The following is a 22,937-nucleotide window of genomic DNA, read 5'->3' on the forward strand; positions in this document are numbered from 1 at the left end:
ACTGAAGGCGTGAAAACTTGCCGCATGCATTTTGAGTTATGGTTTTTATTCAGATTGTATTATACAACCACTCATGAGCTGTGATTTGGTGTAAATATATATATTTTTAGTGCTATGGCAACGATAACTCTTGATTAATCGCATCCAAAATAAGAGTGTGTGTTTACATAGGCTAATATGTGTGTAATTATTTTGTATATATACACACCTGCATGTATAGACATACATACATACATACATACATACATACATAGTTCATACATACATACAATACATATACGTACACATACAATACAATACAATACATACATACATACAATACATACATACATACATACCATACATACATACCATACATACATACCATACATACATACCATACATACATACCATACATACCATACATATACGTACACATACAATACAATACATACATACAATACATACATACAATACATACATACAATACATACATACATACATACATACATACATACATACATACATACATACATACATACATACATACATACCATACATACATACCATACATATACGTACACATACAATACAATACAATACATACAATACATACATACAATACAATACATACATACAATACATACATACAATACATACATACAATACATACATACATACCATACATACCATACATATACTTACACATACAATACATGCATACATGCATACATGCATACATGCATACATACATACATACATACATACATACATACCATACATATACGTACACATACAATACAATACATACATACATATATACATGCAATACATACATACATACATACATACATGCATACATACATACATACATACCATACATATACTTACACATACAATACAATACATGCATACATGCATACATACATACATACATACATACATACATATATACATGCAATACATACATACATACATACATACATACCATACATATACGTACACATACAATACAATACATACATACATACATATATACATGCCATACATACATACATACATACATACATACATACATACATACATACATACATACATACCATACATATACGTACACATACATACATACATACCATACATACATACATACATACCATACATATACGTACACATACAATACAATACAATACATGCATACATACATGCAATACATACATACATACACATATACATACATACATACACATATACATACATACATACCATACATATACGTACACATAAAATACAATACATACATACATACATACATACATACCATACATATACGTACACATACAATACAATACATACATACATGCATACATACAATACAATACATACATACATGCATACATACATGCAATACATACATACATAATTGTACTTTTAATTGAGATAATAAGGTAGGCCTATTATGTTAAATACAAACATAAAAAATTGTCCAGAGCAAAATTTGAAATAAAAAAAGAATCTATATTGATCAAAACGTGAGAAATATATGAAATATTATCATTGGGGTGAAATAAAAATTTTTTTTGTCAGTTTTGTTACCTGACTCATGTGGAAGGGAAGGAAGAACGTATCGGTTACTTATAACCTCGGTTCCCTGAGAGATAAGGGAACGAGTATTGCGTTGCAAACGCTATGAGAAAACTCCTTTTCTCGAGAAAAGAATGACCATGGATGGTGGTGTGTAAAACAGAAGCAGTCTGGCCAGCGGCGGAGTTGCATGATGCGCGAGTGCTGAAGACGTTCTGCACGGCTTTGATGGGTGCGCAGGAGAACACAAATGGGCGTTTTCATGCAAAACTTTTTTTGAAGTTTTCCGCTTCTTCCAGTGGCGGAAGCTTTTTCCTCAGCGCCGTCAACAGATAGAGCGTTAACTGTACGTACACACCGCCGTCGACTTGAGCTGCAAAGAAGCTCTGGCCGCCCTGTCAAGGACGCTTGTCAAAAAGTACGGGGAAGCTTGACGCTTTGGCTGGTCTGAATAGTGAGTGCGCGCGCGCGGCCGGGGCTCTCTCTCTCTCTCGCGCGCGCGCGCGCTCTCCGCTCGTGTAGGCAGAAGAGCGCGAGCGCGCTTAATTTCATATTTTGGTATGAACATTCACCCGCCAGTGTGGCGGATAGCCTTTTGAGATTTACTCGCCAAACAGAAAATCTACCCGCATTTGGCGCTTGGCGGGTGTCAATTTCGGACCCTACATACATGCATACATGCATGCATACATACATACATACATACATACATACATACATACATACATACATACATACCATACATATACGTACACATACACATACACATACACATACAATACAATACAATACATACATACATACATACATACATACATACATACATACCATACATATACGTACACATACAATACAATACATACATACATATATACCATACATATACGTACACATACAATACAATACATACATACATACATACATACATACATACCATACATATACGTACACATACAATACAATACAATACATGCATACATACATACATACATACATACCATACATATACGTACACATACAATACAATACAATACAATACATGCATACATACATACATACATACATACATACATACATGCATACATACATACATACCATACATATACGTACACATACAATACAATACATACATACATACATACCATACATATACGTACACATACAATACAATACAATACATGCATACATACATACATACATACATACATACATGCATACATACATACATACATACATACATACCATACATATACGTACACATACAATACAATACATACATACATATATACCATACATATACGTACACATACAATACATACATACATACATACATGCAAATGTGTGTGTATATATACATATATACAAAATAATTATACACACTACACGCATATTATGTAAACACAAACTTTTATTTTGGATGTGATTAATCGTTGCGCAACACTGATATTTTTACGTTCACATGTAGTAATTATTTCATCTGCAAAGCGACTGCACTGGTGGCACTGTAGATCCAGCCTGGTGTATGGTGGAGTGTGTGATGTGACTCTGTGAAGCTCAGCTCTAACTGATGTAGTTCATGTTCAGATTAGAGGTTTAATGCGACCTCATGCCGGGAGGAAATCAACATTTCCATTCAGAAGTGTCACAGTAGGAACAGACGGGAGTGCATTGACTTCTTCAGGACTCAGGTTCTGCTGAGACCTGTCTGACGCTGCTCGCTCTGCTTCAGCAGGAACTGTGTCGGAGATCACGTCGAGCTGATGTTATCTGCTGTGCAGAGAGGAAGGAGTTAACGGCCTGCAGCTCGTGCTGGTCTTACATTATTAAACCCCACAGAAACAGGGCAGCGTGTAATAAAGCAGTGCCCTGCTCACCTCCTGTACCGCACAGATTTAGCTGCTCATCTTTGTGGACACGGTCACATCATCTCCAGGAGGACTCCGCTGTGGCGTGTTTGAAGGAGACCTTGTTTCCTCGCCTGAACTGTGTTATGAACAGGTTCAACTTCTTTGAAACAATAGGTGTTGTGAAAAATACATTTAATTTGACTTGACTTTCCTAAAAAAAGATTATAATTTTTTTCTTAAGTCAAAAATTGACACACTGTCTGGTAAAAATACCATTAGATGAAGTGTGTTTGCAGTTGCACATGTAAATAAAGTCTCTGGCTGAGCAAATATTTGCTTTGCTTTTCTCTTGGAGCATGTGCTGTGGTTCGCAGTTGCATCCTTGATGTTTATGTGGCTGGTTAGTTTGTGCATGAACTCTACAAGACGAGCTAGCATGCATTAGTGCAACCAAATATGTCTGAGCAAGATGCAGATATGCAGATGTATCTGTATTAATAACATCAAAGTGTAAAAAGAAAAATGACTGTGATTTGTATTTACTGACTGCAAGCTGCTGATAAATGGCCCGTGTGGTTCAAACGAGCAGCGCCGAGTCCGTCCTGCTTTTGGAGTGTTTCCAGTGGGTGTTTCTCATGGGGGGGACTCATGTTAAGTGGGACAGTTTTTGCCATTGAGCTCGATTGGGGAAAAGTGTCCCAATAAACCGGAGTTCACCCCTACATAACAGAAATGACTACACATAATTGAAGAGAGTTTGTGCGACCGCTAACAGAATGTAGTTGTAATCTTATACATTACCATTCAAACGTTTGGGAAATAATTAGTAAGTTATAATACTTTATTCAGCAAGGATGCGTTAAATTGATCAAAACTGACAGTTCAAGACATTTTATAATGTTACAAAAGATTAAATTTCAGATAAATGCTGTTCTTTTGAACTTTCTATTCATCAAGGAATCCTGAAAAAAAAATGTACACAAACATTGAGAATCAGATTTTTTTTTAGCATCAAATCATCATATTATACTGATTTCTGAAGGATCATGTGACACTGAAGACTGGAGTAATGATGCGGAAAATTCAGCTTTGATCACAGGAATAAATTACACTTTACTGTATATTCACATAGAAAACAGCTGATTTACATTGTATAATATTTCACAATATTACTGTTTTTACTGCATTTTGATCAAATAAATACAGCCTTGGTGAGCAGAAGAGACTTCTCAAAAACATTTAAAACATTTGAACAGAAGTGTGTGTGTGTGTGTGCATATATTTACTATTATTAATATTATTATTTCCTGTTTCATCTTTAGTGCTTCACACATAAACCAGCGCTGTTGAGATGCACATAATGCACCCAAATAATGGAGCAATGGTACATTTAATAAGAGTAATAATTTCTACTTTTTTGCTCATTACTGTTAAGTTAATTTCATCTGCATATCAGTTTAAAGCTCAATGCTTTACTGTTAAATTTCCACTAAACACACATTTAATATTATTAGTAACTGCACTTACTAATGCAAAACAATAGTCATTTTATGATTAAATGAACTTCCCCAGCGCTACCCAATCAGGTGCTGGCGTCTCTATCTGATATGCAAACATGTTTTGTGGTTCATTGCTTCTTCCCTGCCGTTCTCACGTCATTCTCTATAACATTTGAGCATAATATCCACATCTCTGATTCACAAACAGTTACTTCTATCCTCCTATGATTGATATCAGCTCTGCTTTCTTGTCTCCGGTGTTGCTTTAAATGCCTGTTGTGTGCTCATGTCCACTGGTTATGTCATATTCATCACGTGTAGAATGTTTCTGTGAAACTTAGGCTATACTGCACACAGACTGCTTATTTGAAAGGTACAGTTGTGTTGAGGTGAAGCTAAAGCTGTCTCCAGGTTGAAGCGGCCGCTGACCCCGTATTAGCAATATTAACGTGACACTTTATCAGCTGGATTATGTGAGGCTTAAAACGCATCTCTGTGTCTAAACGTGGAGCCGGCCAATCAGCCGTTAGCGTTCAGGTGAAGGTGTTCACCCAGTGTAGATCCACACAGAAGGTCTTTGGTCGCTGGAGACACAGGAGCTGTGTCTGGGAATACAGGATCCAGGTAAGGCTTTACTTTCCTCTAGAAATAAGACGGCACACCTGAGGGAATGGTCATGCGAGGGACTCGTGAGCTAAATCGTGTGCTTCTACTTTTGTGGGACCTCTGATGGCTTTTTGTGCCTTTTAGATGGACGTTTTTTAGTGACTAAAGCCAGTTGTGCTGAATAAGGCAAGATGTTTCTACTGTAGGAGTGTGTCCTCTCACACTATTGTTGCTCAGAGGTTTGTGTTCTTGTTCGTCTCGATGTGAGATGCGAGTGAAAGTGTCTGCAGTGGATTTGGGTCAGCTGGAGAGTTCATCAGCAGATTTGGTGTTAACCGGATTTGTGCGTACGCGCTGAATCAACTGTGTCCCTGGATTACAGGAGTGACATTGAGAACGGGACGAGCTCGGTGTCCATGTCCACTCGCACTCTACTCTAGTGTCTCTGACCAACCAACCAACCAACTCCTGACCCACTTAATTCAACAAACTTTTACCTTTGGATTGATTTCTTTCAGTGAAATACAGAAAGTACGGAACTTATATTGCCAGGTATGGGTATATTTTTAATGAATACGGTATATTTTTGTTTTGGCTTTTAATTATTTGACTTGTATAGGGCTCATAAGCGTAATACCTATTTGAAGAAGGAAAAAAGGTAATTTTATATCTGTGAATTTATGCGTGTCTTACTAATTAGGTTTGATAGGTTTAATGCGAGAAAACTGAAAATCTATGAATGTTCTGCATAGTTTTTCTTGCGGCAAGATTACCATATACAGAGAGATAGGAATAAACAGCAATATTTACCTACATGTATTTTTAGCTAAATATGAAATAGAAAAAAGCAACATATCTGAATATAATGGCATTGAGGCAGAGTTTGTAAATGGACCGTTTGAACTGATTCGAGGAAATCAGTAGGGATGGGACGAAATATCGTTTGACAAAATATCGCGATACAAAACGTGACGAAACGCATCGAGGTCGAAAAAAATGGATCGCGAAATAAAGATAGATGGCACTGCTGCATGATTTGCGTAGTATATAAATAATTTAGTGTATTATATGTGCGTGTATGTATATGGGGCAGACATACAGTTGGTGGCAGGCTGGCAGCACCATCTGCTGATCAAGCAGGGTAAAACTAAATGAAAAAAAAAATTATATCCGGGGAACGGTGCGGTACGTCGTCACGTCAAGACAGCGGTTTGTTTCTCACAGTAAACTGCCATGCAGGCTAGAATTGCGAAACATTATTGGATAATTCTTATAATTTACATTTCTCTGGGCCAATCGGAATCTTAGCACTTTTTCTCTTGGCCAATCGGAATCTTAGCACTTGCGTCATAATCTTGAAGCACACACACATACCGTGCGAGTCTAATGGAAACTCACGCATTAATTTTCCTGCATTGAACTTGTTTTAGCGCCCGCCAAAGTGAATTTTTGTCCCGCCAAAGTCTTATTTGATCGGTGAGTAATGTAGATGAACGGCTGCGTTTGTGACAGGGCACATGTTTAACTGAAAGAACGACCAGAGAGAGAGAGAGAGAGCCGGTCGCGCGCGCGCACTCTCTGTGTAAACGACTTCACCGTCTCCAAACTAGGCGCTGTGTTGCTCTCTCTCCCTCGCACATATTAATCAAAATAAATCGACACGGTGGTAAAAGGTCGGAAGACCAAAGTTTCGTGTGGAGCATTCGGATATTTTTTTTCCCTGAATTATACTGCTGGGTGTGAATTGTGCTAAATAAGTTTCCTTATCTTCTCTGAAAAGCGTTCCGGACATTCAGCTGACATAAAACAACACTTTAATTAAACGAAATAAAACTATACTGTGATGAAATGTTTTCTATGTTGACAACTTGACACAAATCTTGGATGTCCATGTCCTAACTGCTGGGATAATCACACAACGCGCACGACACGTCCAATTCGCGAACTAATAATGACTCATTTGAACCGATTCATTTTAATGAATCGTTAAAACAACTGATCTTTCCAACAGTGAACTCAGGAGACGTCTGAATCGGTGTATAACTAATCAGTAACACTTTACAATAAGGTTCTATTTATTACATACATTATATAAAAAGTACAGTTTGCTAACTCAAGCTTAAACTTTAAAATAAATAAAACCACTTTTTTTTAAAAGCATTTTAAAAAAATTTCCACACAGTGCTATCAAGAATCGATAAGAGAATCGTTAAAGAATTGGATTGATAATCAGAATCGTCAGTGGCATTATTATTGATAAAATCTTATCAAATCCCATCCCTATGTGAAGACAGTAAAATTATAATCAAACATTAAAGAACATACATAAATAAAAAGATGCTAACATGAGGTCTTATTGTGTCACTGTCAGTCTTGTTACATCTGTGCAAAACTAGGGTATGCAGATTCATTATTATTATTATACATCATTCATCAGCATGCATTGATTAATCCCATGGCATGTATAAAAAAAAAAAAGTTAGTCTGCACTACCTTTTTTTTTTCTTTTTTGATATCGTATCGTGACGTATCGTATCGTGACCCTGGCATATCGAGGTGCATCGTATCGTGAGTTTAAGTGTATCGTCCCATCCCTAGAAATCAGCGTATCAACTCTAGCAACTCTTGACGTTTTAACGAGACTCTAGTAAAACATCTGTCTTTACACTCATACCCACGAGTCAAGAAAAGATCATTAAACTACTTACACTTTCTGTCATGTGTTAACAAGACAACAGCTTACTCCAGGGTTTCTATTGAAATCAGCGTTCTGAAACATGATGTTGACGTGAACGCGCTTTTCCGTCGTTGAAGCCATAAAGAGAAAGCGGTTTAACACATCATGTTTTTTGTTGCTAAAGCGCAGTTGTTCATACCAACACGAATGTTCAGCATTGAAATTCAGTCTGGTTTTTGCATTTAATTTGTATGTTCGGAGTGAAAAGCAGAAATACAGCGGTGGACAACTTTCAGTTTCTGACACACTTGTCACGGAGATTAAAAAAAAGTTGTCAAATTAGTCCTTTTAAATGGAAATTGTCAACGTGACGTTCTGTAATGAGTTTGTACTACAGTCATTCAGATTTGTGTATTCGCTATGGTATTTGCCAAACAACATTAAAAGCAAGAGAACGAGACGAGAGTAGGAAACGGCAGCGGCTCTAAGCATGTGACCCAAAGCACGAAGCTCATTGGCTGGCCGGTGTTCTTCACAGTGTGATGAAAAAAAACAAAAACAAAAAAAAATCCATTGCATTGTCGGCATGCAAATGTTTTTGTCAATAGTCATCACAGGATGTACTCAGTAGATCATCCCTGATTTTTTTAGGAAAGTGTATCCGATCATAGGGTGTAATTAAACGGCAGCGTATCATATCCACTATACAGTAATGTAATTATCTGTGCTCGGCCGCTGAAGTGTTTGTGTAGTTGTGTGATTGTGTTGGAGACACGCAGTAATGGTGATCTTTAGCACCGGCTCGCTGCACAACACTGTTGCTAAGCGACGGCTTCACGGGTTGGCAAGGACACAGGCGGAGAAAGAGACATGCTCGCATCCCTTCATTAGTGTTGGAAATGTCTTTTCTCGCCGTGTCCAGTGGTAACGGGGCTCTAACTATAGCGCTGATGTCAGCTGTGCTTGTGCATGTTGTGGGTTGAACGACTGCTGTATAATGAGGCTCGGTGTCTCCATCACTGCGATCAGACCGGGTTCACATCGGGTGCGTAATGTTCCCAAACAGCTGGACCTGATCATGCAAAAACAGACCTTTTATATTGAAATTAGCATCAACTAAGATTATTACACGGCTCTGTGGAGTACTTGATTCTGATTGGTCAATAGCGGCATCCAGCGGTGTGTTATTCCCAGATTACAGCCGCTGAAGACAGAAACACCGGCTCATCCGGGTCACTGAAGTCAGCAGTGCTATACGCTCGCTAGGAACGGTCTTTCCTCATGGAAGTTTTGCGTTTGGTGAGCTAATAAAATATTAAAACTCAGTCAAATCAATATTTTGTGTACAGTTATTTAATTATGCCATTAATTAATTATGCAATTAATTTTTTCATACACAAACAGCTGCTGACATTGTGACTATTGTTTTGTACACTGTCGGATTATGAGATACAAACAGGTCAGATTTAAAAAGTTTAATCTGAAATCAATATCTCTTATCTCCATAATTATCAGGGGTGGTGGTGGCGCAATGGATAAGACACATGTCTTTGGTGTGAGAGACCCGGGTTCGAATCCACTGTGAGACACCAATGTGTCCCTGAGCAAGACACTTAACCCCTAGTTGCTCCAGAGGCGTGCGACCTCTGACATAATTAGCAATTGTAAGTCGCTTTGGATAAAAGCGTCAGCTAAATGAATAAATGTAAATGTAAATTTATGTGGTGAAATGCTGTGTAATAAGAGTTATGACTTTATACCGTATCTCTTCAATGTCCGTCTAGTTTGAACTTGCCGCTGAAACTGCTTCTCCGCGGAAGCTTTGCGTTTAAAGAATAAAATAAAATAAATAATAAAATATATTCAATATTTCAACTCAGATCAATATTTTGTGTCCAATTATTTACTTTTGTGGAAGTATCCGTGTAATAAGCGGGATAATGTCCATCCAGCCGGTTGTTATCTCAGAATAAACCCGTGTGTGTGTGTGTGTGTGTGTGTGTGTGTGATCTCAGAATAAACCCCTTCAGGTGTGTGTGTGTTATCTCAGAATAAACCCCTTCAGGCTGATGAAGACCTGATCCTGATCACCCCGTCAGGGTTTATTCTGAGATAACAACCGGCTGGATGTACATTATCGCTTACTTAATAAATGCTTTAGAAGTGTTTGTCATTGTTAGTTCATGTTAACCAACAAATCCTAAATTTGTTTTGATGGCAGTTCATTAACTTGAGGAGGTTGCATCTTTAAATGCACTGCCACGCAATGTACATGCATGTAAATCAATTGTTTAGTAATATGCAATCAATAGAATAATGTTGTGTGTGTGTGTGTTTCAGATCAGTGCGAGCGGCAGTAAGCGGACGGAGTGAAGCCCATCGTCTAGCAGAAGAAAATGAGCGAACTCGACCAGTTGCGTCAGGAGGCTGAACAGCTGAAAAACCAGATCCGAGTCAGTCTCTGCACGCAAAACACGTCTCACACACACACACACATACACACGCACACGCACACGCTCGACACTTTACCATATCATATCGTAATAGGCTACATATACATTAATCTGGATACATTTGAAAATAGTGTTTTCTTTTCAGAACGCTCTGTCCACACTAGGGCTGTCAAAATGGCTGAAATGTTCAATTCGAATTTCTTAAATATTTGCAAAATTCTAATTATATTCAAATTCTAGAGGCAATACTTAATGTTAGAGGGAAAAAAGGAGATGGTCCTCACTGCAGAACACGAAATCCAGGGGGAGGAGTTGGATCCAGATCCAACTCCTCCCACCTTACATATACCTAAACCTACCCATCTCCACCCCCTGATCCCTAATCCCATCCCTAAACCTACCCATCTCCACCCCCTGATCCCTAATCCCACCCCTAAACCTACCCATCTCCACCCCCTGATCCCTAAACCTACCCATCTCCCCCCCCGATCCCTAAATCCACCCTTAAACCTACCCATCTCCACCCCTTATATCTGGATCCAACTCCGCCCCCTGGATCTCGTGAACTGCAGTGAGGTGCTACTGGAAAAAAGTCCTGTATTGTCTCCTATGCCCACAAGAGGGCGCAAGCAATAAGCAAATATAAACCAAATCTAGCATCGCATCTTTTATTGAAATGAAATGACACTTTTTAAAGTGCATTAACTTTTGAAACATTTGTTCTTAAAATATAGTTTCCTTAATGTGCATGCAAGGAAAATTAGGTTACAGTAGTGCATAAAACTGTGTTCAAACACTCAACACACAGCGTAATGAACTACCATGAACACACAATAGCAAACTGCCCTTCAGAAACACTTCTACTCACGACATCTACAATACTGTTCGTCAAAAACAACAGACGCGCCTTTTGTTGACAATGTTTCCAGCTGATGATAACACACACACACTCTCAGCTCTGGCCGATGTGCAGATTTGGTCAAGTGTGTCGTTGCACGACTTTTGCCACCAGCTGAGAGGGTTTTCGCCAGCAGGAAGAGCCTTTTTACGACATTTTACGAATTAACAAGGCAGCCAAACTGGATAAACTAACAAAAACACACTGTGTCAGTCACATCATCATCACGACACACCTAATGCACGTTTTCTGCATTTGAATGTGCAGTTTTCTTTTTAAATTTGACAAATATTCTAAATTCTTATTTCTATTTGACAGCCCTAGTCCACACTAGCATTTTCAAGCTTTTTCCAAAAGTGAACACTGACATGTTTGAAAATGCTAAAATGATCTTACTCTGAGTGCATGCAACGTAACAAAAGATTGAGATGATACCAGACATGATAAAGTTCAATCATTTCATTAGCAAAATATCCCATCACTCACTTGTGATCAATCGCCGCTCCATGTCTGGCCTAAAGCACAATCGCCCTCATGTTTTTGGACGCCGCACAGTTTTCTGTCATCTTTGCTGGAATGTAATATGAAGATTGTACAAAGTAACATTTATCCTCAGCTACGCCCATTACACACATTTGTTTTTGTTTTTACTCAAACACTGACATGCGGTGTCATAACCAGTGTGTCATACAGAGTGTCATAACCAGTTTTTCCTCCTGTTTTTATCTTAACGAACTGCCGCAGGGAACAAGACATTTTACCAGTCACTCTGTGACGCTGTTATAGGCTTATTGGCACAAAATCCACGAGATCGAAAACCAAAGTGTACTCTGGGCTTGATGCGTTCTGTGTGGTGCCTGGTTATGACACTTCTTTGCATCTTTACTTCTGCATCTGTCTGAAGTTTTGTGTTTGTGAATGTGGCTTTATCTGTGTTTTTCTTCTCAAGGATGCACGGAAAGCATGTGCGGATGCCACCCTCTCTCAGGTAGGACTCTTTAAACATCAAATAAACGTCTCAAATCATGTTGTTGTATTGAGATGGAGTTTTGTATGGGTGTCTGTTGAACTAGGTTTTGTCCTCATGTGTTTCTGGCAGATCACAGCCAATATTGAGCCTGTGGGGCGGATTCAGATGCGCACTAGACGGACACTGAGGGGACACTTGGCAAAGATCTACGCCATGCACTGGGGCACTGACTCAAGGTGATCCCCCCCAGCCCTGTGCCATGAGCTAGTACAGCTGTGGTTAATGTACAGAGGAGTCATGTGTGTGATCTCACGTCAAAGAAGATTTTCACTAAAACACAGCCGCACGGTGACAACGACACACCCGCTGAAGCAATGAAAAGCCACAAAAAAAACAACAACAACAACAAAAAAACGCTTCATATGATACACAACAGCTTTGTTTCTGAATCTGCTAGGTCACATGACTGGATCACATTTGCTGCAAAATTATTTTGCAAAAAGAAAAATTATTTGTTTTAGGACCATACAGATTTTTTCATTGTGACATTGTTATATTCATGACAATTCATTCAAAAGTTTATCCATAAAAGAAAATTGTAATTTACTTGCCCTTATGTCGTTCCAAACCCATTAGACTTTGGTTAATCTTCGAAACACCAATGAAGATATTTTAAATGAAACCTGGGAGGTTTCTGTCTCCTAATTGAAAGTCTTAGATTCAAAAAAAGGTTAAATTCCTCATAAAAAAATAAATCCATATGAATCTTGTGTTTGAAGAGTGTTGTGAAGAGACACGATTGCTTTGAATGATGAATATATTTAATTTAGACTTGTATTTACATCTAAACAATGATCAACATGCATGCATACACATAGTGAACATGGACGCGTGTGTGTGTGTGTGTGTGTGTGTGTGTGTGTGTGTGTGTGTGTGTGGGAAAAATACCACCATGATTTATAATAGCATGCATTTGTATTTATTTCATTTCACTACTGTAGAAAGAGGACTGTAGAAGCACTTTATTTACAGGAATGAAAATTGGAGGTGCTTAATCGTCATGAAAATGATGTCATTGTGCAAAAGCTTTTAATGGCTGATATGCCTTGTTATGATAACATGTTGATCATGTGCCTGCGATAACTCTAGATAACTCTAGGAGTGCTAGAGTTGAAAAATTACTTGGAAAATATTCAATATCAGCAAAAATCCAAAATCATGCATATTCCTAATCCAATCACATCAGCCTCTGGGCTGATAATCATAACAATCTAAACGATCGGCTACATATAATTATCATGAGAACATTATAATTGTGTGTTTGGAACATGGATTTTAATGATCAGACTTTTGCTTTTGTAATCAAGCTCTCAAAAATTATATAAAAAATTTTATTTAGATTTATCGGTCAATAAAGAGGCACGTGTTTACTTGCTTTCAGAAAGTTCAACTAACAAGAGTAGAATGCAGACAACATGTACAATATAAAAATAATAGTGAAACAGGATATGCTGAATATTGCACATTATTTTAAGGCGGTCTGATTAAACACAAGCGTCTTCGTTTGGCATTAAGGAAATCCTCCGAGGATCCGTGTGTATTTCAGTGCCTGTATTCTTCATAGAAATAGAAGCAGCAGCTCGTCTCAGCTCATCTGTGTCACTGCGTGTCATTTAACTTTGTGTGAAGCTGTAACTACCAAGAACATTTCTAATTACATACATCTTCAGTTGCGTTGAATCCGGAGCACTTTGCGTTCACCGTGTGTGTTTGTTCATGGTGCACGAACCAGGACGCTTCACAACACAAGAGTTTAGTTTTCACACACTGTGAAGTGTTTAGCTGTGGTCTGACATCATTTGAAGCGCTCACATAATGCATGGCTTTTCCGTGTACATGCTTATATGCCCAACAACACAGCCTTTAGCCGTGACTATATCCACTATAACACAATCTCCTGAAACTGTGAGTTTTCTGCTGGATTATTCTCAAGACTCTTGAAAGGTGCGAGTGCTTTTCTTCTGATGTGATTATTATTGTGTGGACGTCATGTGAACGCTGTTTTCTTTTGAAGGGTTATTTGACTTCTCTAGTCTTAAAATAGTTCAGATAGAACAGGACGTCCTCTGTGTGCAGATCATGTCACACATCTGCACTCGGCATGTTTTATATCCATTTGATAATCATCAGACTGTTTTCTTATCACATGGATTTCGGTTCATTTTCCCGACCGACAACCGCCTCTCGTTATCCGAGTATTGACCGTTAACTGGTTAGAGTCTAATGTTGAATTGGCATTAAATAAAATTAAAATGGACGAGTGTCTGTGACCTGTTAAAAATACACACAAATAAAATTCACGGGTTTATTTTAATGTGCAAACAGAACCGATCAACAACAGAACCTGGATTCACATCAGATTCTCACACACCTGCAGCATTTCTGACAGTGACAACAGAATAAAATAATATAAATAAAAAACATAAAATAGGCCTACACTAAATGTTTTTTTTTTACTTAAATTAACTAATCAAGATGACAAAAAGAAGTTTTTTTTTCCGTCAGACTGTTTTTTTTCGTCAATAAAAATAGCAGGTCTTCCTCAATCACACCTTGTCTAGTAAAAAAAAAATAAAAAAAAATAAGATGTCTCCATGATGTGGGGTTAGTCAGGAGCGCAGCCTGTGGGCAGAAACACCCTCTCTGATGGCACAGGTGTCCCGGGAATACAGGGATCACGTCTCGCTGGAGTGGCCAGCTTCGGGAAGCGCCTTTCATTTGCTTGTGGATGTTTGCATCGCGAGTGATATTACGTTGTACTTGTACTACTGCTGTGTTTTAATACCGTGTCGCATATTTTGCAAGTAACTTCGTCGCCCTTTCTGTCGAAATGGTCCCACACAGTACTTCTTTTCGCTCGCTTCATTTTGCTTGCTCAGCGTATGTCTGTAGGCTCGTGTGGCTGCGTGTCGACGCGCTCCGTGAGTTCACAAATATAGGCTATATGGTATTTTTTATAGTATGTTTTTAACCATGCAGTGCAGCAAACTAACAAAAACTTTTAAATCGTTTAACTGATAGTAATAGTCGGTCAATTTTTACTTTCGGTTAACGGTTAAACGGTCAATATGAGCATCCAATATGAGTTGAGATGATCATTGTTCTCGGTTTCTTAATTTCCACCCTCTCTCTGTGTGTTTTTTTCCCAGGCTTCTTGTTAGTGCTTCCCAGGATGGAAAACTTATTATCTGGGACAGCTATACTACAAACAAGGTAAAAGTGAAAGCCAATGCCATGTGTGAACTGATGGTTTCATTTAGTGACATGACATGTTAAATAACTTCTTAGCCTGGATTCTGTCAACTGATTTCATGAGGCTTTTAAAACTGTATTAATGATGGAACCAATTTCAGTTACATAGCAAAAACTATTGATATATAGATAGATAGATAGATATATTAATGGATGGATAAAAGAAGTCTAGACTGTACGGTGAATGTCTTAATTACATTGTCCAACCCCTGTGAAACTGATGAAACACATCAGTGAAACACAATGAAACTGAAACACTGGCTAATAAAGTATTGGAGGTTGAATTAGCAGAAGCACAGCTGTACTTCAAATATTGCAATCCACAAAACATAATGGGAGACATATCAGAATTGAAAAGAGGACAAATTGTTGGTGCGCGTCTCGTCATCAAAACACTAAGCACACAGAATGTGTGAATGTGCAAGGTATGCGAGTGGGTGCGTGCGTGTAGTAGTGTGTGTGTAATGGCGGCGCAGAGGTACTGACCAAGTTTGCAGGTATGACGGCAGCTAGAGAGTATCGCGGGTCATCGTCAGACACCCAGATAGGCGGATAAGCAGCTTTACTTGTCTTCAGAACAGCTCAAAATCAGTCGGTCTAGAAGTGCAACGCTTCAGTCGAACTTCGCGACGCACCCGACATAAAACTCAGGAAGCATCAGATTGACAAGCGGCCGTCTTTCCCCAATAATCCATCGTACTCACAACTGGCAAACCTCTCATACAAACAAACGGATGACGCGTGTTTTCCAGGTACGGCACACTTCCCTATATCCATCTTCCTTCCGTCGTTAATTGAAGCACTCCACCCATTCACGCAAAAAGGAAAGTGAAAGTAAAATAAACAATGACGTGGCACAGATTCTCTTAACTGCCACAAAGTCTGTGGTGTATGGAGAGCTCTGGTGTCCAGAGTAATGTCGGACGAACCACATCCAACAGGAGTCGTTGTCGACGCTAGAGGAAGCTGTGTGAAAGGCAACCAATGTATCCAAAAAAACATAAAACCACAGTAAATGCACACCTCGACTCTCCGGTTTCCACCAAAACTGTTGATCTGGAGCTCCACAGTCAATATTCATGCTCAAGCCAATGCCAAACATTGCTTTCATTGGTGCCAACAGAGGGAATCTTGGGCTGTGGACAGTGTGAGAAACACATTGTTCTTTGAGTCCACCTTCACTGTGGAGACGCCCAGAGAAGCTCAACACCCGATGCCTCATATGAACTCTGAAGATGGGGCCGTGCATTAGGATGATAATGCACTAACACACACAGCAAGACTTGAGTGGTTTGATGAACATGAAAGTGAAGCTGAACATCTCCCATGCTCTGCACAGTCACCAGATCTGAGGATTAGTGAGCCACTTTGAGGTGTTTTGGAGGAGCGAGTACGTTGCGTGATAAATGATTGTGGTGTAAAACCAGGTGTTTCAGTTTCATTGTCCAACCGCTGTACTTTGGTGGTTGTAATAGACAGATTTTGGTCAGTTCATGCGCTCAGTGATTGGCTACAGTGATCACTGCTTTGAGAAATGCACTGTAAATGGAAGCCTTAGGCCCCGTCCACACTACTGCGTTTTTGTTTAGAAACGGAGAATTAAAACGAATGCGATCTCCGTCCACACCAGTGTTTTAGCTGCGTACTAGAACTGATCTCCGTCCACATTAAAACGACTGAAAACGTCCAGTGTAAACACAACTTCATTGATAAAATGATCCCACCATGCGCTGGTTCTTCCCGGGTTTACCCAAAACCGACTCTCCATGTACGGTCGATACCGCCGCTGCACACGGGAATTGTCACAGATCGCTCGAATAATAGCTTGCCTCCGGCGCATGTAGGCAGTTATAGCAGTGTAAAATGCAGAATTTACTTGCACAGAAGCTGCTAGCAAAGATATACGCCATGACTGATGACACCCAATCATAGAGCCGAGCGTGAGCCTCTACTACGTCATCGTTTCTAAAGTCCTCCGTTTTGACCCGTCCACACTAAAACGCCCTCCGGAGATTCAAAACGAAAAACGGGTCGGCAGCGTTTCTAAACTTCTCCGTTTTGGGTCTCCGTTTTTGCCGTTTTAGTGTGGACAGGAGGTGCAAACGTAGCAAAAGGTCTCCGTTTTTAAACGAAAACGCAGTAGTGTGGACGGGGCCTGAGACACACACACACACACACACACACACACACACACACACACACACATCAGCAGGCACTGAACTGTGTCAGAGCTAAAGAAAGGCTGGCATTTTATTTTTAGCATTTCAGTATCTTTTGGCAACTTTTAGATGGGGGCGTGATCTCAGTGTTTGGCAGAACTGATTTGCATTGCCTTCAGATATTTCTTCCTCATAGCTTCTAGAAGAAACATGAAAGGAACCAGAATTGCTTGGAGGAATCAGAACCACGATCGAAATTCCGTTCGTTCTTGTGATGATTGTGCAATGACACGAGTAGAGCCGGCAAACCTGTTCTTACAGTCTCATTAATCTCTTCATCTGTCAACTACTGAAGTCAACATGTGAAGTGGATCAAAACACTGATGAACGGTTTTGATCCACTTCAAATGTTGACAGATGCAGATTCAGAACCACGAGATTCATCGTGTCCCATGAAAGCTAACTCTGTTTGACGTGTTGGTGTGTAGGTGCACGCTATTCCCCTGCGCTCCTCGTGGGTGATGACCTGTGCTTACGCCCCGTCTGGGAACTACGTGGCCTGCGGAGGCTTGGACAACATCTGCTCCATCTACAACCTAAAGACCCGCGAGGGGAACGTGCGTGTCAGCCGTGAGTTGGCTGGACACACAGGTAACCGTTCTCACCCAATCATGTCTCCACTTGAGCCTCAGTGTGTGTGTGTGTGTGTGTGTGTGTGTGTGTGTGTGTGTGTGTGTGTGTGTGTGTGGTGTTCTTCTCTCCTTCCTGATGTTGAACTGCTGTCTTTACTCAGGCTATCTGTCCTGCTGCCGTTTTCTGGATGATAACCAGATCGTCACCAGCTCTGGCGACACCACCTGGTGAGTGTGGGCACTGCTTTAGACCGAAACACTCGTGATTATCAGCATTATAGTTCATCTATGGAGTTGTCACTGATCACACACTTGAATATATGTTCAGCCAGTGCATATATAGAGACTATAGGTCGAAACTGATGTTCTTGTAAATTCGCCTGCTTTGTTTCACAAGAGCTGTTTTTAATCTTATAGTAGTTATTTTGCAGGATCAGATCTGTCAACAGGCCATATTACAAGACAAATAATCATAAATGTAAATAAATATTTGGAAACTGGAAGCTTGTTTCCGCCATGGAATATAAAACAATACTTTTTGTCTTTACAATGGGACATTTATATCTTGCAGTATCGACTTTATAACTCACAATTCTGACTTTTCCTCGAAATCGTGAGTTTATCGTGCAATTCAGACTTTTTTCCTCCAATTCAGAGTTTAACTTGTCATTCTGACTTTGTTTCTTACAATCACGAGTTAATAACACACAATTCAGATTTTTTTTCCGTCGCAATCGCGAGTTTATTGTGCAATTCTGACTTTTTTCCTAACAATTTAATTTTTTCCCCCCTCGCAATTTAGTTTATAACTTTCTTTATAGTTAATAACACAATTCTGACTTTTTTTTTCCTTGCAGTTGTGAGTTTATCGTTCAATTCTGACTTTATAACTCTCGATTCTGATTTTCCCCCCTCAAAATCGGGAGTTTGCCACAATTCTGTCTTTATTTCTCAATTCTTAGTATATATCTTACAATATTTTGTTTTTATCTAAACTAAAAAAGTAATTGAGACTTTGTTTCGCAATTGCGAGTCAAGTCACTTTTATTTATCCAGCGCTTTATACAATACATATTGTTTCAAAGCAGCTTTACAGAGATTACAGGAAAATAATACATTTCGGCTGTTGCTCAGTTTCATTGTAAAGATCACCAATTAAATTTTTTTTTTATTCCGAGGCAGAAACAAGCTTCCCATATTAAACAAATGAAATCATATAAAACCATATTGAAAGGTGTAATTTAATTATTATTAGCTTATTATTTCACAATACTAATAACAATGACTGGAACAGTGTTCATGCGTTGGTTTGTGTGTTGCTTGTTTCAGTGCTCTGTGGGACATCGAGACCGGGCAGCAGACGACCACGTTCGCAGGTCACACCGGTGATGTGATGTCACTGTCTCTGGCCCCAGACACCCGTCTGTTTGTGTCGGGCGCGTGTGACGCCTCTGCTAAGCTGTGGGACGTCAGAGAAGGCATGTGCAGACAAACCTTCACCGGCCACGAGTCCGACATCAACGCTATCTGTGTAAGCGACTCCCACGCTCACTCGCTGAAATACACACGCGTGTTTCACGTGATGTTAGTAACCTGGTTTTCTCCTCTCAGTTTTTCCCCAACGGAAATGCATTCGCCACGGGCTCGGACGACGCCACCTGCAGGCTGTTTGACCTGCGTGCCGATCAGGAGCTGATGGTTTATTCTCACGACAACATCATCTGTGGGATCACCTCCGTGGCCTTTTCCAAAAGCGGACGCCTGCTGCTCGCCGGCTACGACGATTTCAACTGCAATGTGTGGGATGCTCTCAAAGCCGACCGCGCAGGTCAGTGTGAGAGAGGTTCTGCACGGACAACCCAACTTTAGAATGACTTAAGATGATGATGAAGCCAATTAGGGTCCTAAAAAGGTCTTAAAGTCTTAATTCACCCTTACACGATTGAAGGCCTTAAAAAGTCTTAATTCGTCCTTAAAAAGTCTTAATACACCCTTAAAAAGTCTTAATTCGCCCTTAAAAAGTCTTAATTCATCCTTAAAAAGTCTTAATACACCCTTACACAATTGAAGGCCTTAAGTCTTAATTCGTCCTTAAAAAGTCTTAATTCGTCCTTAAAAAGTCTTAATTCATCCTTAAAAAGTCTTAATTCGCCCTTAAAAAGTCTTAATTCGTCCTTAAAAAGTCTTAATTTGCCCTTAAAAAGTCTTAATTTGCCCTTAAAAAGTCTTAATTTGCCCTTAAAATGTCTTAATTCATCCTTAAAAAGTCTTAATTCGCCCTTAAAAAGTCTTAATACACCCTTAAAAAGTCTTAATTCGCCCTTAAAAAGTCTTAATTCATCCTTAAAAAGTCTTAATACACCCTTACACAATTGAAGGCCTTAAGTCTTAATTCGTCCTTAAAAAGTCTTAATTCGTCCTTAAAAAGTCTTAATTTGCCCTTAAAAAGTCTTAATTTGCCCTTAAAATGTCTTAATTCATCCTTAAAAAGTCTTAATTCGCCCTTAAAAAGTCTTAATTCGTCCTTAAAAAGTCTTAATTTGCCCTTAAAAAGTCTTAATTTGCCCTTAAAATGTCTTAATTCATCCTTAAAAAGTCTTAATTCGCCCTTAAAAAGTCTTAATACACCCTTAAAAAGTCTTAATTCGCCCTTAAAAAGTCTTAATTCATCCTTAAAAAGTCTTAATACACCCTTACACAATTGAAGGCCTTAAGTCTTAATTCATCCTTAAAAAGTCTTAATTCGTCCTTAAAAAGTCTTAATTTGCCCTTAAAAAGTCTTAATTTGCCCTTAAAAAGTCTTAATTTGCCCTTAAAAAGTCTTAATTCATCCTTAAAAAGTCTTAATTCGCCCTTAAAAAGTCTTAATACACCCTTAAAAAGTCTTAATTCGCCCTTAAAAAGTCTTAATTCATCCTTAAAAAGTCTTAATACACCCTTACACAATTGAAGGCCTTAAGTCTTAATTCGTCCTTAAAAAGTCTTAATTCGTCCTTAAAAAGTCTTAATTTGCCCTTAAAAAGTCTTAATTTGCCCTTAAAATGTCTTAATTCATCCTTAAAAAGTCTTAATTCGCCCTTAAAAAGTCTTAATTCGTCCTTAAAAAGTCTTAATTTGCCCTTAAAAAGTCTTAATACACCCTTACACAGTTGAAGGCCTTAAAGTCTTAATTCACCCTTAAAAAGTCTTTTAAGACTTAAATTTAAAATAATTTAATTTAAAAGATTTCTTTCAGAAGAAATGGTGTCCCGGTGAGTGACGTGTGCATGTTGTGTGTTTGCAGGGGTTTTGGCGGGTCATGATAACCGCGTCAGCTGCTTGGGCGTCACTGATGATGGGATGGCTGTGGCTACTGGCTCCTGGGATAGTTTCCTGAAGATCTGGAATTAAAGCCGCAAGGTAAACGGATCACATCTCAGTGAACAGGCGACAGGGTTCAGGAATTGGCCTTTCCACACTCAATCCTTCACTGCTCTTTATGATGTAAAACTAGGAGCACATTCATTTGTGAAGACTAGAATCAGCATCAGAATCCCTGTCGATGTCCTCTGTCCTCTGAGGAGGAGCCGGGTCATTCCTTAAAGCTCCAGTGATGTCAGATTTACAAATATATGGCTGTAATGATGCCTCAGAAAATCAGTCTCCATCATCTACACACACACACACATCTCTACTGCCCTCTGCTGTTACAGATGATCAGCTGATCATGAAAACATCAGTTCAGTGCCATCCAATTAAAAGCCTTAACTGGTGTAAGAAAAGTCTGAATTGTTTGAGATGTCTTCAGTTTAGGACTAAAAAACAGGAAATCAAGATATAACCTAATTTGATTATTAACATCAAAAGGCAATAAATTGAGGACCAGTGATCGTCTTTAGTGTGTTTGATCATGAAGAAGCTCCAGTTCTTCTCTATATGAGTGTCAGTGTTTCTGAACTCCTGAAACTCCTCCATTGTAGTCTTGAGTTTCTTCCGGGAACACGTCACAATATTCCTCATTATAATAATTCATACGCAGAATAAAGGGGCGGGGTCTGGTTGAGTTAGTCAGTAGTGTGTTAAACTGGTGGTTACGGTAAGGGGCGGGACTTTCCCAAACACACTCGAAGCGCTCGACCAATCACAACACACCGCTCCAGCCGACCAATCAGAGCACAGTGTGCTTTTCAGAAGGAGGGGCTTCATAGAGACAGGAAGTAAACAGAGCATTACTGACAGACTGGGAAGAGAGGAGCCGCAACAATGGAGAATATGAGGAGAATAATCAACATTCAAGCAGGAAAACCTGTTCTAGTAGAGCCTGAAACATCATCAAGACCCTGTG

The 22,937-nt window shown here is 39.2% G+C and overlaps 1 protein-coding gene across 1 annotated transcript in view; it reads left to right on the forward strand.

Moving 5' to 3' along the window:
- gnb1a (guanine nucleotide binding protein (G protein), beta polypeptide 1a) overlaps window positions 1-22,937 on the forward strand; it is a 52,339-nt gene that overhangs the window by 27,130 nt on the left and 2,272 nt on the right. Inside the window, exons 2-10 of the mRNA XM_082188800.1 lie at window positions 10,530-10,642; window positions 12,490-12,528; window positions 12,640-12,746; window positions 15,720-15,783; window positions 18,470-18,632; window positions 18,775-18,841; window positions 19,943-20,144; window positions 20,225-20,441; window positions 21,897-22,012. Coding sequence (XP_082044926.1) covers window positions 10,586-10,642; window positions 12,490-12,528; window positions 12,640-12,746; window positions 15,720-15,783; window positions 18,470-18,632; window positions 18,775-18,841; window positions 19,943-20,144; window positions 20,225-20,441; window positions 21,897-22,003 — 1,023 coding nt within the window. The 5' untranslated portion in view covers window positions 10,530-10,585 and the 3' untranslated portion in view covers window positions 22,004-22,012. The remainder of the gene's footprint in view (window positions 1-10,529; window positions 10,643-12,489; window positions 12,529-12,639; window positions 12,747-15,719; window positions 15,784-18,469; window positions 18,633-18,774; window positions 18,842-19,942; window positions 20,145-20,224; window positions 20,442-21,896; window positions 22,013-22,937) is intronic.

This window comes from Leuciscus leuciscus (genome assembly GCF_965113295.1).
Source record: "Leuciscus leuciscus genome assembly, chromosome: 13".
Classification (NCBI taxonomy): Eukaryota; Metazoa; Chordata; class Actinopteri; order Cypriniformes; family Leuciscidae; genus Leuciscus; species Leuciscus leuciscus.